We start from the raw sequence: 19,636 nt of genomic DNA on the forward strand, positions 1-19,636 counted from the left end.
GAAAAATCTAATTTTTAAATTAAATAATTAATAGTCAAAATATTTAATGCATTATTGAATTATTTATGCTATTATTAATTAATTTAATTTGTAGTTAACTAGATAAGCGTTTAAATAATTTTGCACTGTTGGTGTCTGGGCATATTTATTTTTAAAGGACATGAAACTTTGTGACTTCCTGTACTTGCTATACTTCATAGTAATTTTATAATAAATCCAAAAGCAAGACATGAACAAAAATAGGTAGATAAACTGAGCTAATGGGTGATCCTCTGCTGCCATCTACTATATAATGGTAATTTGATGTCATTTTCATCTTAACTCTTTGTTTTCCACCAGGAGAAAAAAATTTCCCGTCTTCTTCATGAATGGCAGAGCTAAAAAAATAAAATAAAAAAAAGGCTTTAAATATTGTTTAAAAAATGTAGGGTTTTATTACGTTTACTTTACCAATTTATTTAGCTCTTCTACATTAAATTAGTTGATTTAACATAGTTGTCAACTAATAAAACTAGTAAAGCTGAAAAAAAAAAACATTCCTCAGGTCAAGAGAGGCTGTCAGCACTGGCACTAATTTCAGTTGAACTCAACAATTGAATGGAACATACAAAGGATATGGAGGACATAGTGACAGCAATTGCTGTAGCTAAGGCTCATAAGCACAATTTTTAATGTGACAATCTGTTAGTGTAAATATGAAGATTGTACTCTATCTACAAGATTGTATTATACTTCTGCCATTAAGATGAAGACTGATATTTTATTAAAGAATAACCAGTTTGTTGTAAAAAATAATTTCTATTCTATTCTATGATTTCTAACTTCTTTTTTTGTATGTTGTGTGAATATATATCTAGGTAATGAAGATATATAAATGAAATAATCTTTAGAAAGGCCTCTAATAATTATGCCTGGGGCCCCCACTTCATCTTGGTTCGCCTCTGGTCATTACTACACACGCCCCTTACTGCTGATGTGTTTTGGAACTCAGTCTGACACTGTGGTCAAAACCATTTTTTAAATATTGCTTAGTGCACCTTTAAAGGTGCGGTATGTAATACTGACAGCTAGCAGACTCAATGCTATTGGGGACACTAATGTGGGTTGCTAGTTTAAAGACATGCAACAGGAACAAGCTTTTTAGATGTATCCCAGTGCTTTTTAGGTATCGACCCATTCTTTTGCTGGATTCTATGCAATATGCTGTGTTTTGTACCATGTGGTAACATTAAATACCATGTGTTGAAAAATTAATTGAGAACAAGTGAGACTATCAGCAGGAGTTCTGCAAGTGATTTTACCCCCCAGATATTAGTACTAAGTTGGTCAAGAATTGCCTGCAGGTTTATTTCCACACTACAGATTTCTATTAGTCATCACCAGTACAGTATGTTGTCTCAGTCAAACATGATGTGAGCAGATGAACATCAAAAACACACAGGGACGGCTCAGTGCCAAAGCTGGTTTATTATTTTTATTACAAAAATAAAATACAAATGACTATAGAGACACAGCAGACATCTTACTAAAGAACCGACAGTAGAAATGCCACACGGCTTTCAGTGCTGGAACCACAAACGTGTCTGGAGGTCTGTGAGCATTTCCATATCAGCTGCTATTTGGCAGAAATCATCATCATCATCATCATCATCACTAGCTGCTATTAGAAAACCTCACGGACTGTCAGATGAGTCAAGTATAGGCCAATTCACACCACACAAACACCAAAAAAATTTTGATTTAGTGTGATTTAGAATTTTATGAAAAATAACTGTCATGTTCACACTTTAGCAACAGACACTGACAAATGCTGATTGAATATGTTCACTCGGATGAAAATAAACCCCGACGGGAACACACGGATCAGACAAAAAACCCCAAAAAACGTGTTTGTTGGCGTTTATTTGTACGCTGTGAATTGGCCTTAAAATGCATTACACAGTTAAGCAGAGCACTACTATTATAAATGAGTATGAAGTCAAAACAGCTCATGCTTATAGAACTGTGCCATGATGCAGATTTGCGCTGTGATTTGGCTTGGTATTAAATGTCTTTATTATAAACACACATTTGACAACAGACTTGGAGCTGCTCAATGTCAAAGGCTTTATATTTGAGAGCACCTATGTAATGTGATTGACACAAGCGTTGCTCAAAACAAAAACTGAAACCTGAAATGATCCAAATCGCCTCAAATTTCACCTGTAAATGGTGATCAATCCATAAGAAACAAGAGGCATCATGAACAGAGTTAGTACACAAACTAAGGGAAACAAACTCTATGACAGATGGACACAGTAATGAGTGTCCGGTGAAGAAATGAACATGAACTTTTTGATTTGATTATATAGAAAAGGAGTTGTTTGAATCACGTGAACATGAACGGTATTGCTAAACAGATGTCGCCGCGCTAATGCAGCTAACAAAAGAGAGTCATCATTTTTTGCATAGCCTAGTTAGTTAGTTCATCTAGATCTACACCAGGAAAGGCACAGAATCTGTAAACTTTGTGAGAATTGGGATGGAGTTGAAGAACTTTGAGAGGATGACAGCGTCCTTCAGTGCAACAGGAAACAAAACAGGGTTTGCAGCCATGTTCAGAGGGTTGACAGAGACAAGCATTCACGGAAACAAACACGACTGACATGAGAATACCAAAGGAAACATTCTGATCTTAATTTTAGCCCTTAATGCAGGTAAACGTCAGTCTTCCTCTACGACATGACACTCATCGCCGCCTTTTGTGGCGTCTTCTGATCATGTCTGTGCTTCACTAATAAACAAATCATAGATCATAAATCATGTGACTGCAGCAGGTCACACACAAACACGGGATGCCACATCCAGATCAACACAAGCTTGTTTACAGCAGTGTATGAAACAGGTAAGGCCACGATGAGATACACACACGAGACGATCAGCTGACTGTGTTTTTATCTGCTCGACCAGCTCTCATGGGATTCCTCAGCACACAAACATCATAAAAAAAGAACATGTGCCACCCTGTGTGTTTGAGACAGTGTGTGCGTGTCTCCTGCGGGAGGAGACATGTGTCGCTCTGTGTGTGTGTGTGTGTGTGTGTGTCTCGCTCTGGGCTGAAGTCTCGGTGCAGCTGTGAGAAACAAACAGTGGTCTGGATCATTCGCTTAGTCTGTTAGAGGAAAGCGAGAGGGATGCAGGGAAACGGACAAACACGACGCAGTCAAGACTGTAGAAGAAGTCTGTCACAAACTCCATCATTCCTGATACTGACGGGCTGTCACACATGGCGGTCGGTGGTGGCAGCGGGTTCGGGTGAGAGCTCTTTGCTGGCAAGGGTTTCACACTCGGAGCAGCAGCCGCCGTCGGCTCCCTGACACAGCGATTCCTCCTCGGGCCCAGAACCCTCGTCCAGCTGGCACACACACACCTCGATGCCCGAGTCGCCCGTCACATGTCTGCGCCGCCCATTGGGCTCCTCGTCTTCGTCCTCGTCCACTTCCACAGCCGTCTCAGGCACAGGCGGCTCCAGGACCACGGCCGCTTCCGTCCTGCCGGCGAGCACTGGGACGTCTGGGGGAGACTCTGAGTAGGGCGGAGGGGGCGTGGGCGGATGGGCGATCACCTCCTCATAGTCGGGTAGCTTACAGTCTGTCCAGAACCCTGCAAGTGAAGGACACAAACGTGTCAGAGTGTTGCTCAACTTGACCAAAATAACAGACACAGCTGCTGCGCTCGTTTCAGAGGCGACATGACGCACATTACAGCCCCATTACCAAACAGATGACAGGAGCACATTAGTGGAAGCTGGACGAGTGTCTCCATGTGTCTGACTAGCTAGCGTGAATGCAGTTAACTGGTTGGTATTACGGAGGACTGATGAACTAGGCTGAATATGGATCTGACTCTTCTGAATGTACATTTGTTTTTAATGACAACTGATCAAAGTACCATAAAACACCATAGTTCTTCACATGACTCTTCTGATGGAACATGACTCTCATATTGGCTAATATTACATTATATTTAGCTGAGAACATATCCTTTGTGAACATCTTTGAGAACTTATTTGTGTCATGGAAGAACAAAAAGCATAGAGATGAGTAAATGAGGTCGTGTTATTTTAAGGTCAAATTTTAATTATTAACTTTTGCCTCAATTTCCTAATTTGTTGCTTTTTAAACAGTGAGTAAGACAGTTGTTAAATTTAGGTATGAAGCAGGATTAGGGGATCTAAAATATGGTCATGCAGAGTAAGGCATTAATATGTACTTTATAAGTACCAACAAACAGCCAATATGCTAGTAATATGCATGCTAATAAGCAACTAATTAATAGCGAGAACTTGTCCCCAAAGTAAATGCTCATTTTAATGTGTGCGTGAATGAGTCCCTTAATTCACAGCATGACCTTCTCAAGGTTTGCACTATAAGCTAAAAATATCTGAACACCCTGGCCATCGCATGTCAAGCGACACCAACATTTTACTGTATTTTCTGATCATTTCTCTAAAATAGAATCGAAAATAATCCAAATACACAGAGATCAATGGTTGAATGTGTTACAGATATTTCTGTGCTTTAAAACTCACTAGTGAGCTATTGAGCAGTGGCACATCCTAGGGCTGCACGATTAATCGAATGTGATATATCACAATTGTTATGCACATTTTGTCAGTAAAGTCAGTTCTGTGATTAGTAGTAAAGCTCCTTCACCTGCTTTAAGGTGGAGCAGAATTTACTACACAGAACCATAGGTCTCTAACATGCAAAGCAAAATTGCATTCATAATCGCAGACGATATAATCGTAGGATTATGAAATCGATTAAATCGTTTGACAGCGGTTTGCGTATCTCCTCAGTGAACTACAACTCTGAGTAGTAAATGCTGCTCCATCTGAGAGCACGTGAAAATACCACATTTAATAACATATTTTTACTCCAAACTCCCTTCATTACTTCAGTCTAGTGTTTAAAATAAATCCTTCTGTGAGATGATGCGGCTTCTTAAACAGAATAATTACAATATTTGATTAAATTCTAAGCAGTGATAATGTCGATTAGCATTTCATTATAGATATACTTTATGATGACGAAAATCATAAGAAGAACTCCGATAAACCATATATTGCAGTAGTCGTGTGTTTATTAGTCACGTTGAATCAATGAAAGCAGTTAAATCTTCTGTTTTTTCAGGTGCAGCGATTTTTCCTGGATTCATTTCCTGGATTTCTTCTTCTGGGCATATTTGGATTTTCAGCACGAGATCGCCCTCTGGCCTTCAGATGGAGATTTTACTACTGATCACAGAACAGTGCTTCACTGAAAGGTACGCATGACAATCGCACCTTCTGTCTAATCGCGATTTATTGCCTTTGTAATTTAATTTCGATTAACTATGCAGCCCTAGCGCATCCTGACCATCCTCACAGTGCAATGTGGCCATTTCTGAAGAGAACAATGTGCAGAAACTCACGTCAGAGATGACTGTCACACTATGACAAACCGCTACACGCGTGTGAAACATCATGCTGAATGCTCTTGTGAGCTGACGACAAATCAGGCATCTGTGATGGTGTGGTGTGAAGATGGTACTCACGTAAGTTGAGAGGAGGAGGAGTGACGAAGGAGCTGGAGGCACCCTGATATGCCATCAGACTGATCTCTCTCTGTCTCTGCTCCTGCTGCAGGCGCATTTTGACACGCCGGTGTCTGTATGCACAGCAGCAGCTCAGCATGATGATGAGGGTCCACACCAACCAGAACCCTACAGACACACACCATCAGTCCTTGCATACCGTCACACTGCTCTAAATATCAGTCATGTGATCAATGCCAACACTCATCATCATGCAATCTCGCCGATCTCATCTCTAGATGATTGACAGGTGGCTCTTCATGTCTTTAAGTGCCTCAATCAAATGTTTGATATCAGTAATTTACCTGATTCAACAAATAAATTGTTGATAATCATTTTCAGCACAAAAGCAATTTTAGTATTCACAGAAATGATGTTTCTGTGCAGATATACATTTACAGTGCACAGCATAAATGAGCACACCCCTCTGAAACTTAAATTCAGCAATTACCCTTTACCTAGAATACATGTTAGGGCTCTTTACAGATATGATGTTCCATCAGAAAATGTTGTTGTACAAAAATGAGTACACCATTCTGAAAGTTACTAAATAAAACAAACAAAGTAAAGGCCATTTTTGATCAACAGGTAAATATGTTGGACCAAAACTGTTAAAGATAAGCAATTTCTTGACAATTAAAGGGGACATCGGATGCAAAAATCACTTTTACATTGGGTTTGCATATAATGTCTTAGCAGTTTGTGGACACAACCACCCTACAATGTCAAAACTCCACTCACTACTTTTTTTTAATCCCCCCACTTTTTTTAATTTTCTGAGTAATATGATGTTATATTGCTCAGGCACCACCCACAACCGCTCATGGACTGGCCCATATTAGCATAGCTCTGCCCCTCAGCCAGTTGTACGCTGTCTGCCATTTTCTCTGCACTCAAACAGTTGTAGCCACAACAAGCAGTTTTGGATCAGAATCAAGGGGCGCTCACACTAGACTTTGTTTCTCCTCCGTTATCACAACATGGATTAAGCTGTAAGTCTCACACTTTAAATTTTTTGATTATTTAGAAATCACCTTTCCTCTCCCACATAAGAAAGGGGCGGGGTGAGCAGATATAATTAGCATTTAAAGAAACATGCACCGAAACTGCTCCCTTTGAACAGAGCGGTTTTTTATTTTAAAGGGTGCTGTTTTACACAGCTACTGAGGAATTTTAACCAAAGTATGTTGCAGACATTTCACAAAGACCCTAAAAATCGTAACAACTTGTGGAAAATGGGCATCCGATGTCCCCTTTAAAAGTGATATATAGCCATACTCAGGCTTAATGGTGACAACAATGGGACCAATTGAGAGAGAACTGACAGGAGATTTATTTCTTAGCACAAAAGAGGACAATGGTACAAGAACAACACAAAATCACTGTCTGAAAACCAAGTGTGTAAATATACAAAAGTAAAACAGAAATTCAAAAATAATGGACTATATTGTATATTAGAATAATCAGGAGTTCACTTTAAGCTCTGTGTCTCAGAGCCGGCAAAAGCTATGAAAAGGGTGACACTTTATCTAACCGAGTAAGATGCAGCATGCAGAAGTGACATACATGGTTGTTTATCCACACCAGAACTACCTACAGTGTAGAAACTGAACAGTGAAATGAATTAAATTAAATGAGTTAATTTCACTCAAATAATAAGCAAAGTTAATTGGACTTAATTGTAAAGAAAAAAAAAGTTCTGTGAATAGAAAATTTATTTGTAGTAAGCGGAAATTAAAATGATGAGTTTTCTAGTTCCCAGCATATTTTGCATAAGACTATAAGGAAAATAAATGTTGAAATTAAGTGTTCTTTTGTGTTTTTGCACTAGATTAACATGGGGAGACTTAAGTTAGTATTTAATGTTGTGTTAGGATTTACAGAGGTTTCTGTTATGATGGTTTTGTAGTGTTATCGCTGTGATGAAGAGTAGAGCCTGTGGTTAGGTTGAGGGTGGACAGCTAAATGTTAAGACTATATATACACTGCATGTTGTTTTGACTATTTATGTGCAAGTGAGAGTATTTAAGGTAGCTATGTTAGCATGTACTAGTGTGGTGTTGCTACTAGCACTTACACTATCTCACTAAAGTGAGTACACCCCTCACATTTCATCAACCATTTTAGTATATCTTCTCAAGGGACAATACTATAAAAAATTAAACTTGGATATATTTTAGAGTAGTCAATGTGCTCCTTGTATAGCAGTATAGATTTACTACCCTCTGAAAATAACTTAACGTACAGCCATTATTGTCAATATAGCTGGTTACAAAAGTGAGTACACCCTAAGTGACAACAATGCTGCATGTCCTATTCATCATGTTCATGTTTTTGTCTGCTTGACAGGACCATACAAATTTGTGTATCTTGTATTATGTAAAATGTGGCACTTTGGGGAAAAATTCTCTCATACAAGGCACCTCATGGCAAATAACTCTCTGAGTATCTGTAACGGAGGCCAGCGAGTTGGTGCTGTGCAGGTAAACCTCACTCCCCGATCTCAAGAGATACATTAGCGACAAATGCTAGTGGCTGGAGTCATTTAGCCTTCTTGTCAGTGCGTCTGTTTCCCATGCTGGAGACCTGGGTTCGAGGCCCACTCGGAGTGGCGGGGAGGACCCAGAAGAGAGGGGTTACGTTGGTGCCGTGTCCCAGATGGGAGTGAGGTTTAGGTGGGTGAGTGTAACGGAGGCCAGCGAGTAGGTGCTATGCAGGTAAACCTCACTCCCGATCTCAAGAGATGCACTAGCGACAGACGCTAGTGGCTGCACTCATTTAGCCTCCTTGTTAGTGCGGTTCAAGGCCCACTCGGAGTGAGGAGTGGCAGTGAGGACCCAGGAGAGAGGGGTTACATATCTGAGAATTAGAATTGTTGCTCTCAACAAAGATGGCCTAGGCTATAGGAAGATCAGTAACACCCTGAAACTGAATTACAGTATAGTGCCCAGGGTCATACAGAGTTTTTCCAAAATGGGTTTCACTTGGAACAAACCTTGCAGGGGTCGATCAAAGAAGTTGAGTCTTTGTGCTGTTCATCAGGTGCAGAAGCTCGCTTCATAAAACAGATGCATGAGTGCTGCCAGCATGGCTTTAGAGGTTGCAGAAGTGGAAGGTCAGCTTGTCAGTTCTCTGACCATAGGTCACACACTGCAACAAGTCAGTTTGCATGGCTGTCATCCCAGAAGGAAGCCCCTTCTGAAGCTGGCTCACAAGAAAGCCCGCAAAGAGTTTGCTGAAGATAACCTGTCCAAGAGCATGGATTACTGGAACCATGTCCTGTGGTCTGATGAGACTGAGATAAATGTGTTTGGCTCAGATGGTGTTCAGCATGTATGGCGACACCCTGGTGAGGAGTACCAAGAAAATTGTGTCTTACCTTTAGTCAAACATGGTGTTGGTAGCATCATGGTCTGGGGCTAAATGAGTGCGGTTGGTGCTTGGGAGCTGCGCTTCATTGAGGGAAACATGGATTCCAACATGTACTGTGACATTCTGAAGCAGAACATGATGCCCTCCCTTCAGAAACTGGGAAGAATGGCAGTTTTCCAACATGATAATGACCCCAAACACCGCCAAGATGACAGCTGCCTTGCTGAGGAACATGAAGATGAAGGTGATGGTGTGGCCAAGTATGTCTCCAGATCTGAACCCTATTGAGCGAAAGGTGGAGAAGCACTGTGTGTCTAACATCCAGCAGCTCCGTGATGTCACTATGGAGGAGTGGAAGAGGATCCCAGCAACAACCTGTGCAGCTCTGGTGAATTCAATGCCCAGGAGGATTAAGGCAGTGCTAGATAACAATGGTGCTCATACTGTTTTGACATGTTCACTTAGGGTGTACTCACTTTTGTTGCCAGCTATACTGACAATAATGGCTGTATGTTAAGTTATTTTCAGAGGACAGTAAATCTATTCTGCTATAAAAGCAGCACATTGACTATTCTAAAATATATCCAAGTTTAATTTCTATAGTATTGTCCCTTGAGCCAATATGGTTGCTGAAACCCTGTGAGGGGTGTACTCACTTTTGTTAGATACTGTAACTAAAATGTTTTGAGTGAAGGTGATTTTTATGTAGGCAAGCTGTATATAATTGTCATTATGATGAATAAGGAGGGACTGAGAACAATTCTAAGCTCTACTAATTAAAAAAAGAGAAATCGTTTACTCAAATATTTTGAGGGAAATAAGTTTCCTAAAATGTTTTGAGTATACTCAACTTCGGGTTTCACAGTGTAGCCAAAGCACAACATTTTCCATAAGCCAATATTTACAAAATATAGACTTCTGGGAATCCATATTCTGGTCTCATAAAACCAAGTCAATAATTTTGGATCTGACAGCATCCACAATGTTATGGTGTTGCTAGATGAGTACAGTGATTCCTAGTGACATTCAGTTCTCTTCTATAGGGATGTATGAGTGCTGAAGGTGTGAGGGAGTTGTGCTTTATCAATGATGTCATGAATTACCATAATGAGAATACAGAGGAAAATGTATTTAAATATAGTTTCAATGTCACGATGCAAAAAACGATCCCCAAAACAAGCTTTGTTTTCATTAAGTTTTTCAATCTAATTTTATTCCTTTTGATTTTGAGCTGAAATATGAACTGAACATGCTCAGGCTGGTGGACCTAACACCTCACTAGCATTGTACTGTCATGCGTGTGAGCCTGAACCACATACGTATGGATGGGTGGGTGTTTGTGTGTGTGTGCTGCACTTACACCAGAGCTCGTAATAGTATGTGCAGCACTCGGTCTCACCACAACAGTAGCCCATTTCACAGCGGTACTGTTCATTGTTCACGCCGAAACAAAACTCCTTCCCCTGTCAAACAAACACAAGCATTGAATGAAAGACAACAGCACAGATCTGAGCTCTTCATCATGCACACTCCAGGCTTTACATCAGCGTTTGTGTTGGAGGACTGACAGTAAACACTCTCAACACTCGGAGAAAGAGCGTGGCTCCTTTATTATGAGCACAAAGGCAAATTCATCTTTGAAAACCAGACTCACCAGTCAAAATCTGATTTCTGTGTCAAAAAGCCCATATTAGTCTGAAATTATAGGGTCAAAGTAATGCAAGTGTAGTTGAAATCAAAGAATAAATAGGAACCATTATATATAATAATATAAAATTAATTAAATTGGGTACTCAAATATAATACTGTATAAATCAATAGGAAACACTGTGTTGCCTGTTGGACAGGTGAGTCTTTGTTTGCTTGTGAACTATGATGGGCGCTGGACATTTTACCTACACAATAACCTTTAAAAACAATCAGTACGAGTCAAACCTAAACCTCACAAAGACGGCGAACTAACTAAACACCCTACAGACATACTGCAAACACTGCAGACACCGCATAATCACAAACACTGAAGTACAAAACAACAATAATAAACACCAGTTTTTTGTATCTTATCTTTTCATGTCCCGAATATCTGTGACTTTAAAATGTAAAATATTAATATTGGTTTTAAATATATCCCGTAAGAAAGGACATAAGGTGTTTATAACCATTGTTACACGATGCTGGTTTTATGGCTTTATCGGAGTTGTTTATCGAGGCCTCGCTCAGTGCTGATCCCGGAGCTCGAGTTCAACACTCGCCGCCTCAAAGGAAGCGCCGCCGGCTTACCTGAACTAAACACGTCCCTGTACAGAGAAGCCCCACCACGGAGCCCAGCAGATTCTGTAGCATCGTGCTGCGTTTTTCTTTCCAAACTCGAGCGGAATCATAAAGCTTCAGTTGAACAGACGAGTTGACTGTCCGCGCGACATGTCTGTGTTAATGAATGTGATTTAATGTGATCCACATACAGAGGGCAGCAGCATCACATTCAGCCAAAACAATAACAGCAGTAAAAGCGACACTGAAACCGAATGCTGAAACACATCCGCTGCTGTTTCGCATTACATCTAAGTACGTGACTATGCGTGAGTATCGTTATATTTATCGGTCTATTATATTTTAAAAAAGTATATGCTTATTTTCTACAACAGCAATCACATAAATTATAAATTTGTAGTAGTTAAAAACCACAAACCGTATAAAAACTAATACATATCTTATTTATATATTTTTATTTTTGAAAGAATATGTTTTTATTCAATATGGACATGTTGCATATTTTAAGATATTTTGAATGTAACGTGACATTGAGGCTTTATTATCCCCTGACGTCAACCGGATGACATCAATCGCGCGTTCTGTGAGACAACGGGAGCGCGCATTGAGGAATGGTGAGTATCTCGGCTGATATCTCATATACTCTCTCTCTCTCTCTCTCTCTCTCTCTCTCACACACACACATACATTTCATTTATATATATGTGAACAGTCTGATTGCTTAATTTTTCACTCGGTTTGATCTTTTTAAAAACACTTTTTCTTGTTTGAAGATGCCTTTATAAACAGCGCTTAACGGTTTATTAGAACGCGCTACAATTAGAAAGATATATATATTTTTGTTTTTAAGTATTGCTAAGAAGTTATTAAAAAATGTAAATCCATATAGCCTACGCATCTATTAAGCAGAATAAGCGATACGAGCCTTTAACAGAACTTCGATGTTTCACTGTTCTCATTTAAATGAATGAGATCATATGAATGTAGTGTGTTGAGTGTATACTGTACATATGGCACAGAAACTGGCTTTATTTTGGTTAGCAGCACGTGGAGCTCTGTGTTAATCTGTGTCAATCCTAATCAAAGCAGCTGATTAGCTCATCAGATCACAGTCTTGTGTGATTGGTTCAGGATCCGAAGAAGCTCCTCTGCTCAGGATGACCAGACAGAAATTGGTTTTGGCAAAAACAGCAAAAACCCGACGCTAACAATTAATTGAATTTTCTACCTTTTATATTGAGTTTTATTAACGTCTACACCTACCCCAAACCTAAAGCTATCCCTTACAATAATGCAAAAGTAGTAATTATTGTTGTACAGTGTGTGAAATTAGGCTATATTGATGTGTGCATGCCCAGTAGTTTTTGCTGTATGCCATCTAGCCTGAACAACAGAAATTCTGGGGCCTCATGTATAAAACTTTACATGGATTTTAACTTTAAGTGTTCAGAGTTGTTCTTTTCCACTGGCCAAATAGTATCTTAAATTGTTTTAAACAACTTAAATGTTCGGAATTTTGCCTATAAGGTGAACATATATTTTAGGATGTTATATTTAAATGGAAAGAGATTGGCCATATCTCAAATAACTGACTCACCGCGTCAATAACAAAACGTTTTGAAAATAAAACGTTCAAATCTTACAGTATCCTTCAAATTCTATCTTTTAAATACAGTGGTGTTTTGTCACAATATTGGAAAGAGCATGAAAGGGGTTATCATAAGCTACTGTCTGTCTGCGCGACACCTGTGTGCAGAGGTTCTACGTTCAATGTTATCAGTATTAGACCTGTTCAAACCAGCCACTGGACTGTTAGATTAACAAGCGTGTCCTTAAGTCTGTAATTACCATCTATGTTCCAATGCCATCAGACAAAGTCAAGTTCACAGGAACGATCATCGTTTGCTCAAAAATATTTTCTTAAAACATGAGTTTGCTATTTAGAACACAATTGTGATGCTCCACATATTTAGGGGAGACCGGGTATGGCTTAACATCGGGAGTTGTAACAGCATCATTTCCACCTTTCAGGGATGAGCTCGGAGTCCTATGATAATTTCATTACTTACCCAATTCCACTATGATTTTATATGAATGGTTGTCAAGGCTGTATATGTAGATTTTATATATATATATATATATATATATATATATATATATATATATATATATATATATATATATAAAAGACTGATTTTGATGTGTATATATATATATATATATATATATATATATATATATATATATATATATATACCAAAACTATATTTATATAATTTACCATATACAATCAGTAACTTACTTTAGAATAAATTGTAGATTCTCAGGCAAAGTGTGATGCATGCAGCTAACTAAAATTTGGATGACAGGGGTGGGGTAAATTGTAACACATTTTGACATCCCCTTACATAGAACTGAGAACTTTAATGTCGTCTATGTGGAACTTTTTTGGAAGCTCAAAGCCAAAGGAAGTGTGGATAAAATGTGCCCTGTGCAGTTTCTGGATCCTACAAGTCTGCACTCTATAGGGTTAAAAACATTGGTTTGTCACCATTGTGACTCTGATTGAGAAAATTAATACATAGACACAATCTCACACACAAATTTTGGATTTGAGCTGTGGTCATTCGTAGAAAGCACAACATCGTTTTGTATTGTTCTTTTAGATCGTTTCAATAAACCTGTTTTTGATGCAAACTTTATGAAGTGGCTGCTGTTTTTGCTTCTTTTATCTGACAGTTACAACTCTCCCCAATATACAAATTTAAAATTTATGCATTTAGCAGATGCTTTTATCCAAAAGCAGGCACACATTCATGTAACAGTTTTTACCTAACATTTGTTCCCTGGGAATCGAACCCACAACCTAACGCAATGCTCTACCATTTGAGCCACAGGAACACTATGTATGTTACAAGATGTGTTATAACCTGCCCCTATAGTGGGGTAGATTGTAACAAGGGCACTCCATGTATTTGACGTCAACTTATAAGGGCTGTGATATTCTTGCAGAGGTTTGAATTTGTGCCTTTTGTATTTAACAAACGTGGGTACTTTGTATAAAAGTTTGCGCACTCTAGCTCAAAAAATCAGCGAGTTAAAGATGTTGAAACAAAAAGTGTTACAGCCATACCCAGTCTCCCTCTATGCCTTGCTTATTTGTTATTAATCCCTATTTGTGCATGGAAAATTGTGTATGCACATTTCTATGCCCATTTTGTGCATATGTGCTCCTGAGTCCTCATTTATCAACAGCGCTTAGAAAATGTTATATATTTTGTCCTAGCTTGAACAATGAAATTATTAATTGAGTAGGCTTAGGCTATTTGCAATTAAGGAACACAGGAAACACACAGAGGGACTTTCTTTTTGTAGTATCTCTATTCTACCACTAGATGCTCTGTGTAAGCATGCTCTGTGTAAGTTGTGCTTGTATTTACACACACTCCTACATACACGTTGGTAGATCCTACACACTGTTATTACGCACACATTATGCACTGTTGATAAATGAAGCCTGGTGTTCTTACCTTAAGTATAGTGCTATCTCAGCTCCAGCATTATAGTTTAAGTGATCGGTTTGTTATCTATTTAAGTAAGTCATTCCCTCATGGAGCTGTGAACTGATGACTGATGCTGTTTTAATATAAATGTGTTGGCCAGATATTAATTACAAAAACACACAAAATTGTACTAGATACCTTTTGTTTGTTTGGTTGGTCGCTGTGATATATTTTATTAATTTTTCAAAAATGTAAACAGGCAGAAAGCTTTCTGAAGCCCAAGGGTTCCGTTTATGGTTAGGCTTCGAGGATAGAATATAAAGTTTGTACAATATAAAAATCGTGTCTATGGAAAGTCCTAAAAAACACTGTGTGTGTCAGGGCCTGCTGTCGGTCTTAAGGAGACTGAAGAACTCTCCTGAGCAGGAGGTTCGAATCCTCCTGTTGGGTTTGGACAATGCAGGCAAGACCACCATACTGAAGCAGCTGGCATCAGAAGACATCAGCCACATTACACCTACACAGGTCAGTCAGACATAGATCACAGCAATACTTTTTCTGACCAAACCTCTGAAGTGTCATTCGCTCTCAACATGGTGATGTCTTTCTAAACAGGGCTTCAACATAAAGAGTGTCCAGTCTCAAGGGTTCAAACTAAATGTCTGGGATATCGGTGGACAGCGGAAGATCAGACCTTACTGGAGGAACTACTTTGAGAACACAGATCTCCTGGTGTTTATAGTTCATTAAATGTCTCTTATGTTGTATTTGGAGAGCATTTTGGAAACTCTTTGCTTTGTATAATTACAGCTTTCCTCATTATTGTTAAAGTCAACATGAAATCAGCATTGACATTGGTTTATTTGTGTTCCTGCTTATGTTGTGAATGATTCATCAGTGATATTCCTGTAAAGAAAGTACTGTTTTTCTTTATAATTGCTTATCAAAAAGTTATCTCTTGCTCCAACTTCTGCTGATATTACCCATGTTACACCGGCTGCTGGTTCATGTGAACCAATAGTTATGCAGTATTATAACAATAGTCATGTAATGCAGTCTTGCCAGTAGTTAACATGGTAATTCAATAATGCTTGTTAAATTTATAATATAAGTATCCACCTTACGTTACATATAAGAGTGGCACAGTGGCACACAATGTGTGAGACTTTCAGTTGTTTTAGCTGCACAAAAACAGTCCATTATGATGCTCAATATTACAAACTGGCATTTCTCATCATATTGCTTTAATGTAGTGTCATAATTGTGTACACTGTTTAGTAGCACAGATAGTTTAACTGTTTACTGCACATTATTATACTTGTAGTTATTTACGTGTTGTGGCTGATGAAAGTCTCGCACATACACAGAAAAGCTTATTTCTGCTTTAAAACAAAATATGTCTGAGCGGTCCTTAATCTACGCTTAAATATGAAGTGAGCATAGATTTGGGTTAGAAGATGCTCTAGATGCTGATGGACACTCAGACGGTGGGCTTTATACCGGGGTACTTCCATGATACTGCAGAAGTTAAATGGAATATGAGTGTGGTTGAATTTAAGTGAATTTGATTTGATCCAGTATTATTTCTATTAGCAATCGTTAACCTCATAAAAACAGATGAGATTACACTAATGACTGTTAATTTATTACAGATTTATGTGATTGACAGCTCAGACAGAAAACGCTTTGATGAAACAGCACAGGTGAGACCTTCATCACCGTCTGTATTATATATCAGCCGGAAGCTGTCCTTTACATTTCATTGAATATGAAAAGATTGTTAGGCAATAGACAGAAGTTGTCAGTGGACCATCAGCCAGTCTAATAATGTTGACACTTTTCTTCTTGAAAACCTAACCTCACTAAACACACTTCACTCTGTGTGTGTGTGTGTGTGTTTGAAATGCCCAACATTATCAGGAGTTGGCAGAGCTGCTAGATGAAGAGAAACTGAACATGGTGCCCCTGCTAATCTTTGCAAACAAGCAGGACATAATGATGGCGGCAACAGCGGCAGAGATCGCAGAGAGCCTGAACTTGCACACCATACGAGACCGGATATGGCAGATCCAGCCCTGCTCCGCTCTCACCGCAGAGGGAGTCCAGGTACACACACACACACACTGGTTTTCCTATGATTATGGGTTCATTCCATAATGGGGTTTCTACTGTAAAAACTGTATTTTCTATCCCCTAACCCTCACATAAAATCTACAGTCAGTTTTTGTTTTCAAAAAACTTACTGTATGATTCAGCTTAATACCAGCTACACATACAGTGTTCATGTAAAAGACACTGATGTAGACATGCTCTCTGTCTGCTATAGGACGGGATGGTGTGGCTCTGCAGGAACATTCCCACCAGGAAGAAATGACTGACCAGAGTTTGAATTTAATCTTGACTCAGTGCTGCTGCTGCAAAGACCCTGTATCCTATGTTGTAATGTATTTATTAGCAGGAACACGTTCTCCTCTTCATAAAATGGTCAATGACAAGCACCAGCTGGGTTTTTTTTTATTGATGGGATGCTCAAGTACAGTATTTATTTGTAGAGAAGTTTTTATAGCCCAGGCTTTCACACTAATGATCTCATCCGGTCACCGATGATGACAGTTTCTGTCTGACAATTTACTGGTGTTTTTTTGGTAATAAACAAGTTTCATTTAGACCTATTAGTGCCTCTTTGTGTTTGTCTTTTGAATCAGTAGTTTCTCTGAACAAATATGCAGTTCTTTATGATGAACACTAGATGGACACCTTTCTCAGCATTCATTATTATTATGCTGCAGCCACATTGATGGGCAGAAAAGCATTTTCATACACAACAGCACACAGCACGTTATATGAGTTAAATGAGCAATCAAGTGCTCTTTTATCCACTTGTACTGGAAATATTGATCAGTGAGAAGAGTTTCCCTGTATCACAGATCTCTGTGCTGCAAAAAAACGACCTCAGTGCTAGGCTCATTTTAGCCTGCAGTTTTGCACCTGTGCATCTTTCTTGCATTTACAATAAGTCAAAACGCACCACCTCACTATTCAATTTCCAGAGTTCTCACCTTGTTCACCATGATTTACCATGAGGCGCTGGCATTCTCCTTCGGTAATTGGCTCGGGCGCAGTGCTTTGCTCTTATGGGACATTTACATATGACTCTCTTTCCAAGACCTCTTCTAGATCTCCAATACAATTTGCATTTATATAGCCCACTTCATAGCTACATGATTTGAGTGTTTTGCCATTATGAAAACCCAGCAGCCCAGCCTTGACTTGCACGTGTTCTTGTGATCTTCCTCGGTCCGGAGTTGGACACTTATCTGGAGCTCAAGGTGAATCAGCAGTCAGCATTCAGACAGATGGCGCGGCGAGGGAATTCTGCTGAACGGACAGATCAGGACTGCAGACAGAGGAGAAAAAACACTCATCAGCACTGAACCCCTGTCTGTTATATGCTCAAATTAATTTTTTGCTAAACTTTTAATGAATTGTTGTTAAATTGTATAAGTTTTATGGTTTCAGTTAATTAGACGTACTGTTTGATGAATACAATTTAACTTAACCGTTAAAACAGAATCCAGGAGGGCCCTATGCTTCTGAGAAGACTGAAAAACCCTTCCAATCAGAGTTTTGGTTTCTGGGTTCCCAGTCCTGGTCCGACAGATCTGCACATTTAGGATTACACTCTTAAAAAAAAAAGGTGCTTCAAAAAGGTTCTTCAAGCGATGCCACAGAAGACCCATTTCTGGTTGCACAATGAACCATTCAGTCAAAGTTCTTTAAAGAACCATCTCTTTTATACATTTTTGTAATTTGAAGAACCTTTTTTCGCCACAAAGAACCTTTTATGAAACAGAAAGGTTCTTCTGACGTTAATGGGACCATTTAGACAAAAAAGGTTATTCTATGGTCATCGTGAAGCACCTTTATTTTTAAGAACGTACTCCTTTGTCTGACACACACATGTCAGGTTTCTGATTAGATTCAGGTGCTTTTCATCAGGGGATATACACAATGTGTTATGTTGGGAACGATTGCTAAACCACTACAACACAAGTACTTTTCTGAGTAACTCTTTTTTTGACTTTAATATATTTTACATGCTGAAGGCTTTGTTGTCCTGACAGGAATCTAAGTGGAACAGTTACTTGCTGTATTCAGAATCACCCTTAATACGGTAGTTCTGATCCATGTTCCTGGAGCCCTCCAACACTGCACATTTTGTATGCATTTTTCATTTGTCTCATTGTCTGGCACAAACATATCAGGTTTTGGAATCTCTACTAATGAGTTGATGGCCTGAATCAGGTGTTTAATTAAGGAGACATGCAAAATGTATGCTGAGATGCATTATGAGACTGAATGAGTGTGCTCAACTATGATTTCAGATCCCCACTCTTATTTCACTACATCACTATCCCGGGAGCGCTGAACACTACTGAATAAATGTTATCAATGAGCAACAAAGGAAGCAAATGAAAAGAATAAGGATAGCAGCAACGGTTACAAAGGTAATCCCTGTGTTTATTACATTACAGTGAAGTTTGAATCAAACAATGCTAAGTTTTGTTATGCTTTCTCACAGCTCGTCCCAGAATGATCATTTGTTGCTGAGAAGGCGGAGCTTCACTGAGGTCCAGAATTTAGTCATCATCATAGAATGTGCATATTGAGCATGCACAGCCCAATTTTTTCTAACCACATGTACTCTGTAGGCACAGCTTGCATTTTCACCTTGCATTTTTTGCACTAAGTAGTTAGGTGCTGCTACTGAAGACAACAATAGCATTGATGAGTGCTTGTGTAAGGTTAAGAGATTAATTCTAGTTTAAACAAGTACATTTACATATTTCATCACTCATAACTCTGAAAAAAAA

General features: G+C 38.9%; 2 protein-coding genes across 3 annotated transcripts; one reads left to right on the forward strand and one right to left on the reverse strand.

The window, feature by feature from the left end:
• Positions 1–1,448: 1,448 nt before the first annotated feature.
• Positions 1,449–11,401, reverse strand: wbp1 (WW domain binding protein 1). The gene is made up of 4 exons (XM_059545748.1): positions 11,269–11,401; positions 10,349–10,451; positions 5,578–5,745; positions 1,449–3,642 (listed from the first exon to the last, which is right to left on the reverse strand). The coding sequence occupies exons 1-4, from the start codon at positions 11,329–11,331 to the stop codon at positions 3,260–3,262; spliced, it is 717 nt and encodes a 238-aa protein (XP_059401731.1). The 5' UTR covers positions 11,332–11,401; the 3' UTR covers positions 1,449–3,259.
• An 18-nt stretch (positions 11,402–11,419) lies between these two features.
• On the forward strand, positions 11,420–17,434 carry LOC132133063 (ADP-ribosylation factor-like protein 3). Of its 2 annotated transcripts, none has more exons than XM_059545767.1 (7): positions 11,420–11,553; positions 11,768–11,873; positions 15,144–15,287; positions 15,378–15,494; positions 16,415–16,465; positions 16,683–16,868; positions 17,089–17,434. In XM_059545767.1, exons 2-7 carry the CDS (start codon positions 11,871–11,873, stop codon positions 17,134–17,136), a joined length of 549 nt encoding a protein of 182 aa, XP_059401750.1. In that variant the 5' UTR covers positions 11,420–11,553; positions 11,768–11,870; the 3' UTR covers positions 17,137–17,434. The 2 variants fall into 2 exon arrangements, with proteins under 2 accessions (XP_059401750.1, XP_059401742.1); XM_059545759.1 differs by having other exon boundaries at positions 11,429–11,567.
• Positions 17,435–19,636: the final 2,202 nt, after the last annotated feature.

Source organism: Carassius carassius, chromosome 4 (genome assembly GCF_963082965.1).
Source record: "Carassius carassius chromosome 4, fCarCar2.1, whole genome shotgun sequence".
Classification (NCBI taxonomy): domain Eukaryota; kingdom Metazoa; phylum Chordata; class Actinopteri; order Cypriniformes; family Cyprinidae; genus Carassius; species Carassius carassius.

What these genes read in the sequence shown, in the direction of transcription:
- LOC132133063 (XM_059545767.1), top strand. An exon ending in TTGAGAACACAGATCTCCTG is followed by an intron (nt 15,495 to 16,414) that starts GTGTTTATAGTT and finishes AATTTATTACAG; the next exon opens with ATTTATGTGATTGACAGCTC. An exon ending in TCACCGCAGAGGGAGTCCAG is followed by an intron (nt 16,869 to 17,088) that starts GTACACACACAC and finishes TGTCTGCTATAG; the next exon opens with GACGGGATGGTGTGGCTCTG.
- wbp1 (XM_059545748.1), bottom strand. Translation starts at nt 11,331, where the DNA reads ATGCTACAGAATCTGCTGGGCTCCGTGGTGGGGCTTCTCTGTACAGGG. An exon ending in CAGGGACGTGTTTAGTTCAG is followed by an intron (nt 10,452 to 11,268) that starts GTAAGCCGGCGG and finishes TTTGTTTGACAG; the next exon opens with GGGAAGGAGTTTTGTTTCGG. An exon ending in ATACTATTACGAGCTCTGGT is followed by an intron (nt 5,746 to 10,348) that starts GTAAGTGCAGCA and finishes GTGTGTCTGTAG; the next exon opens with GGTTCTGGTTGGTGTGGACC.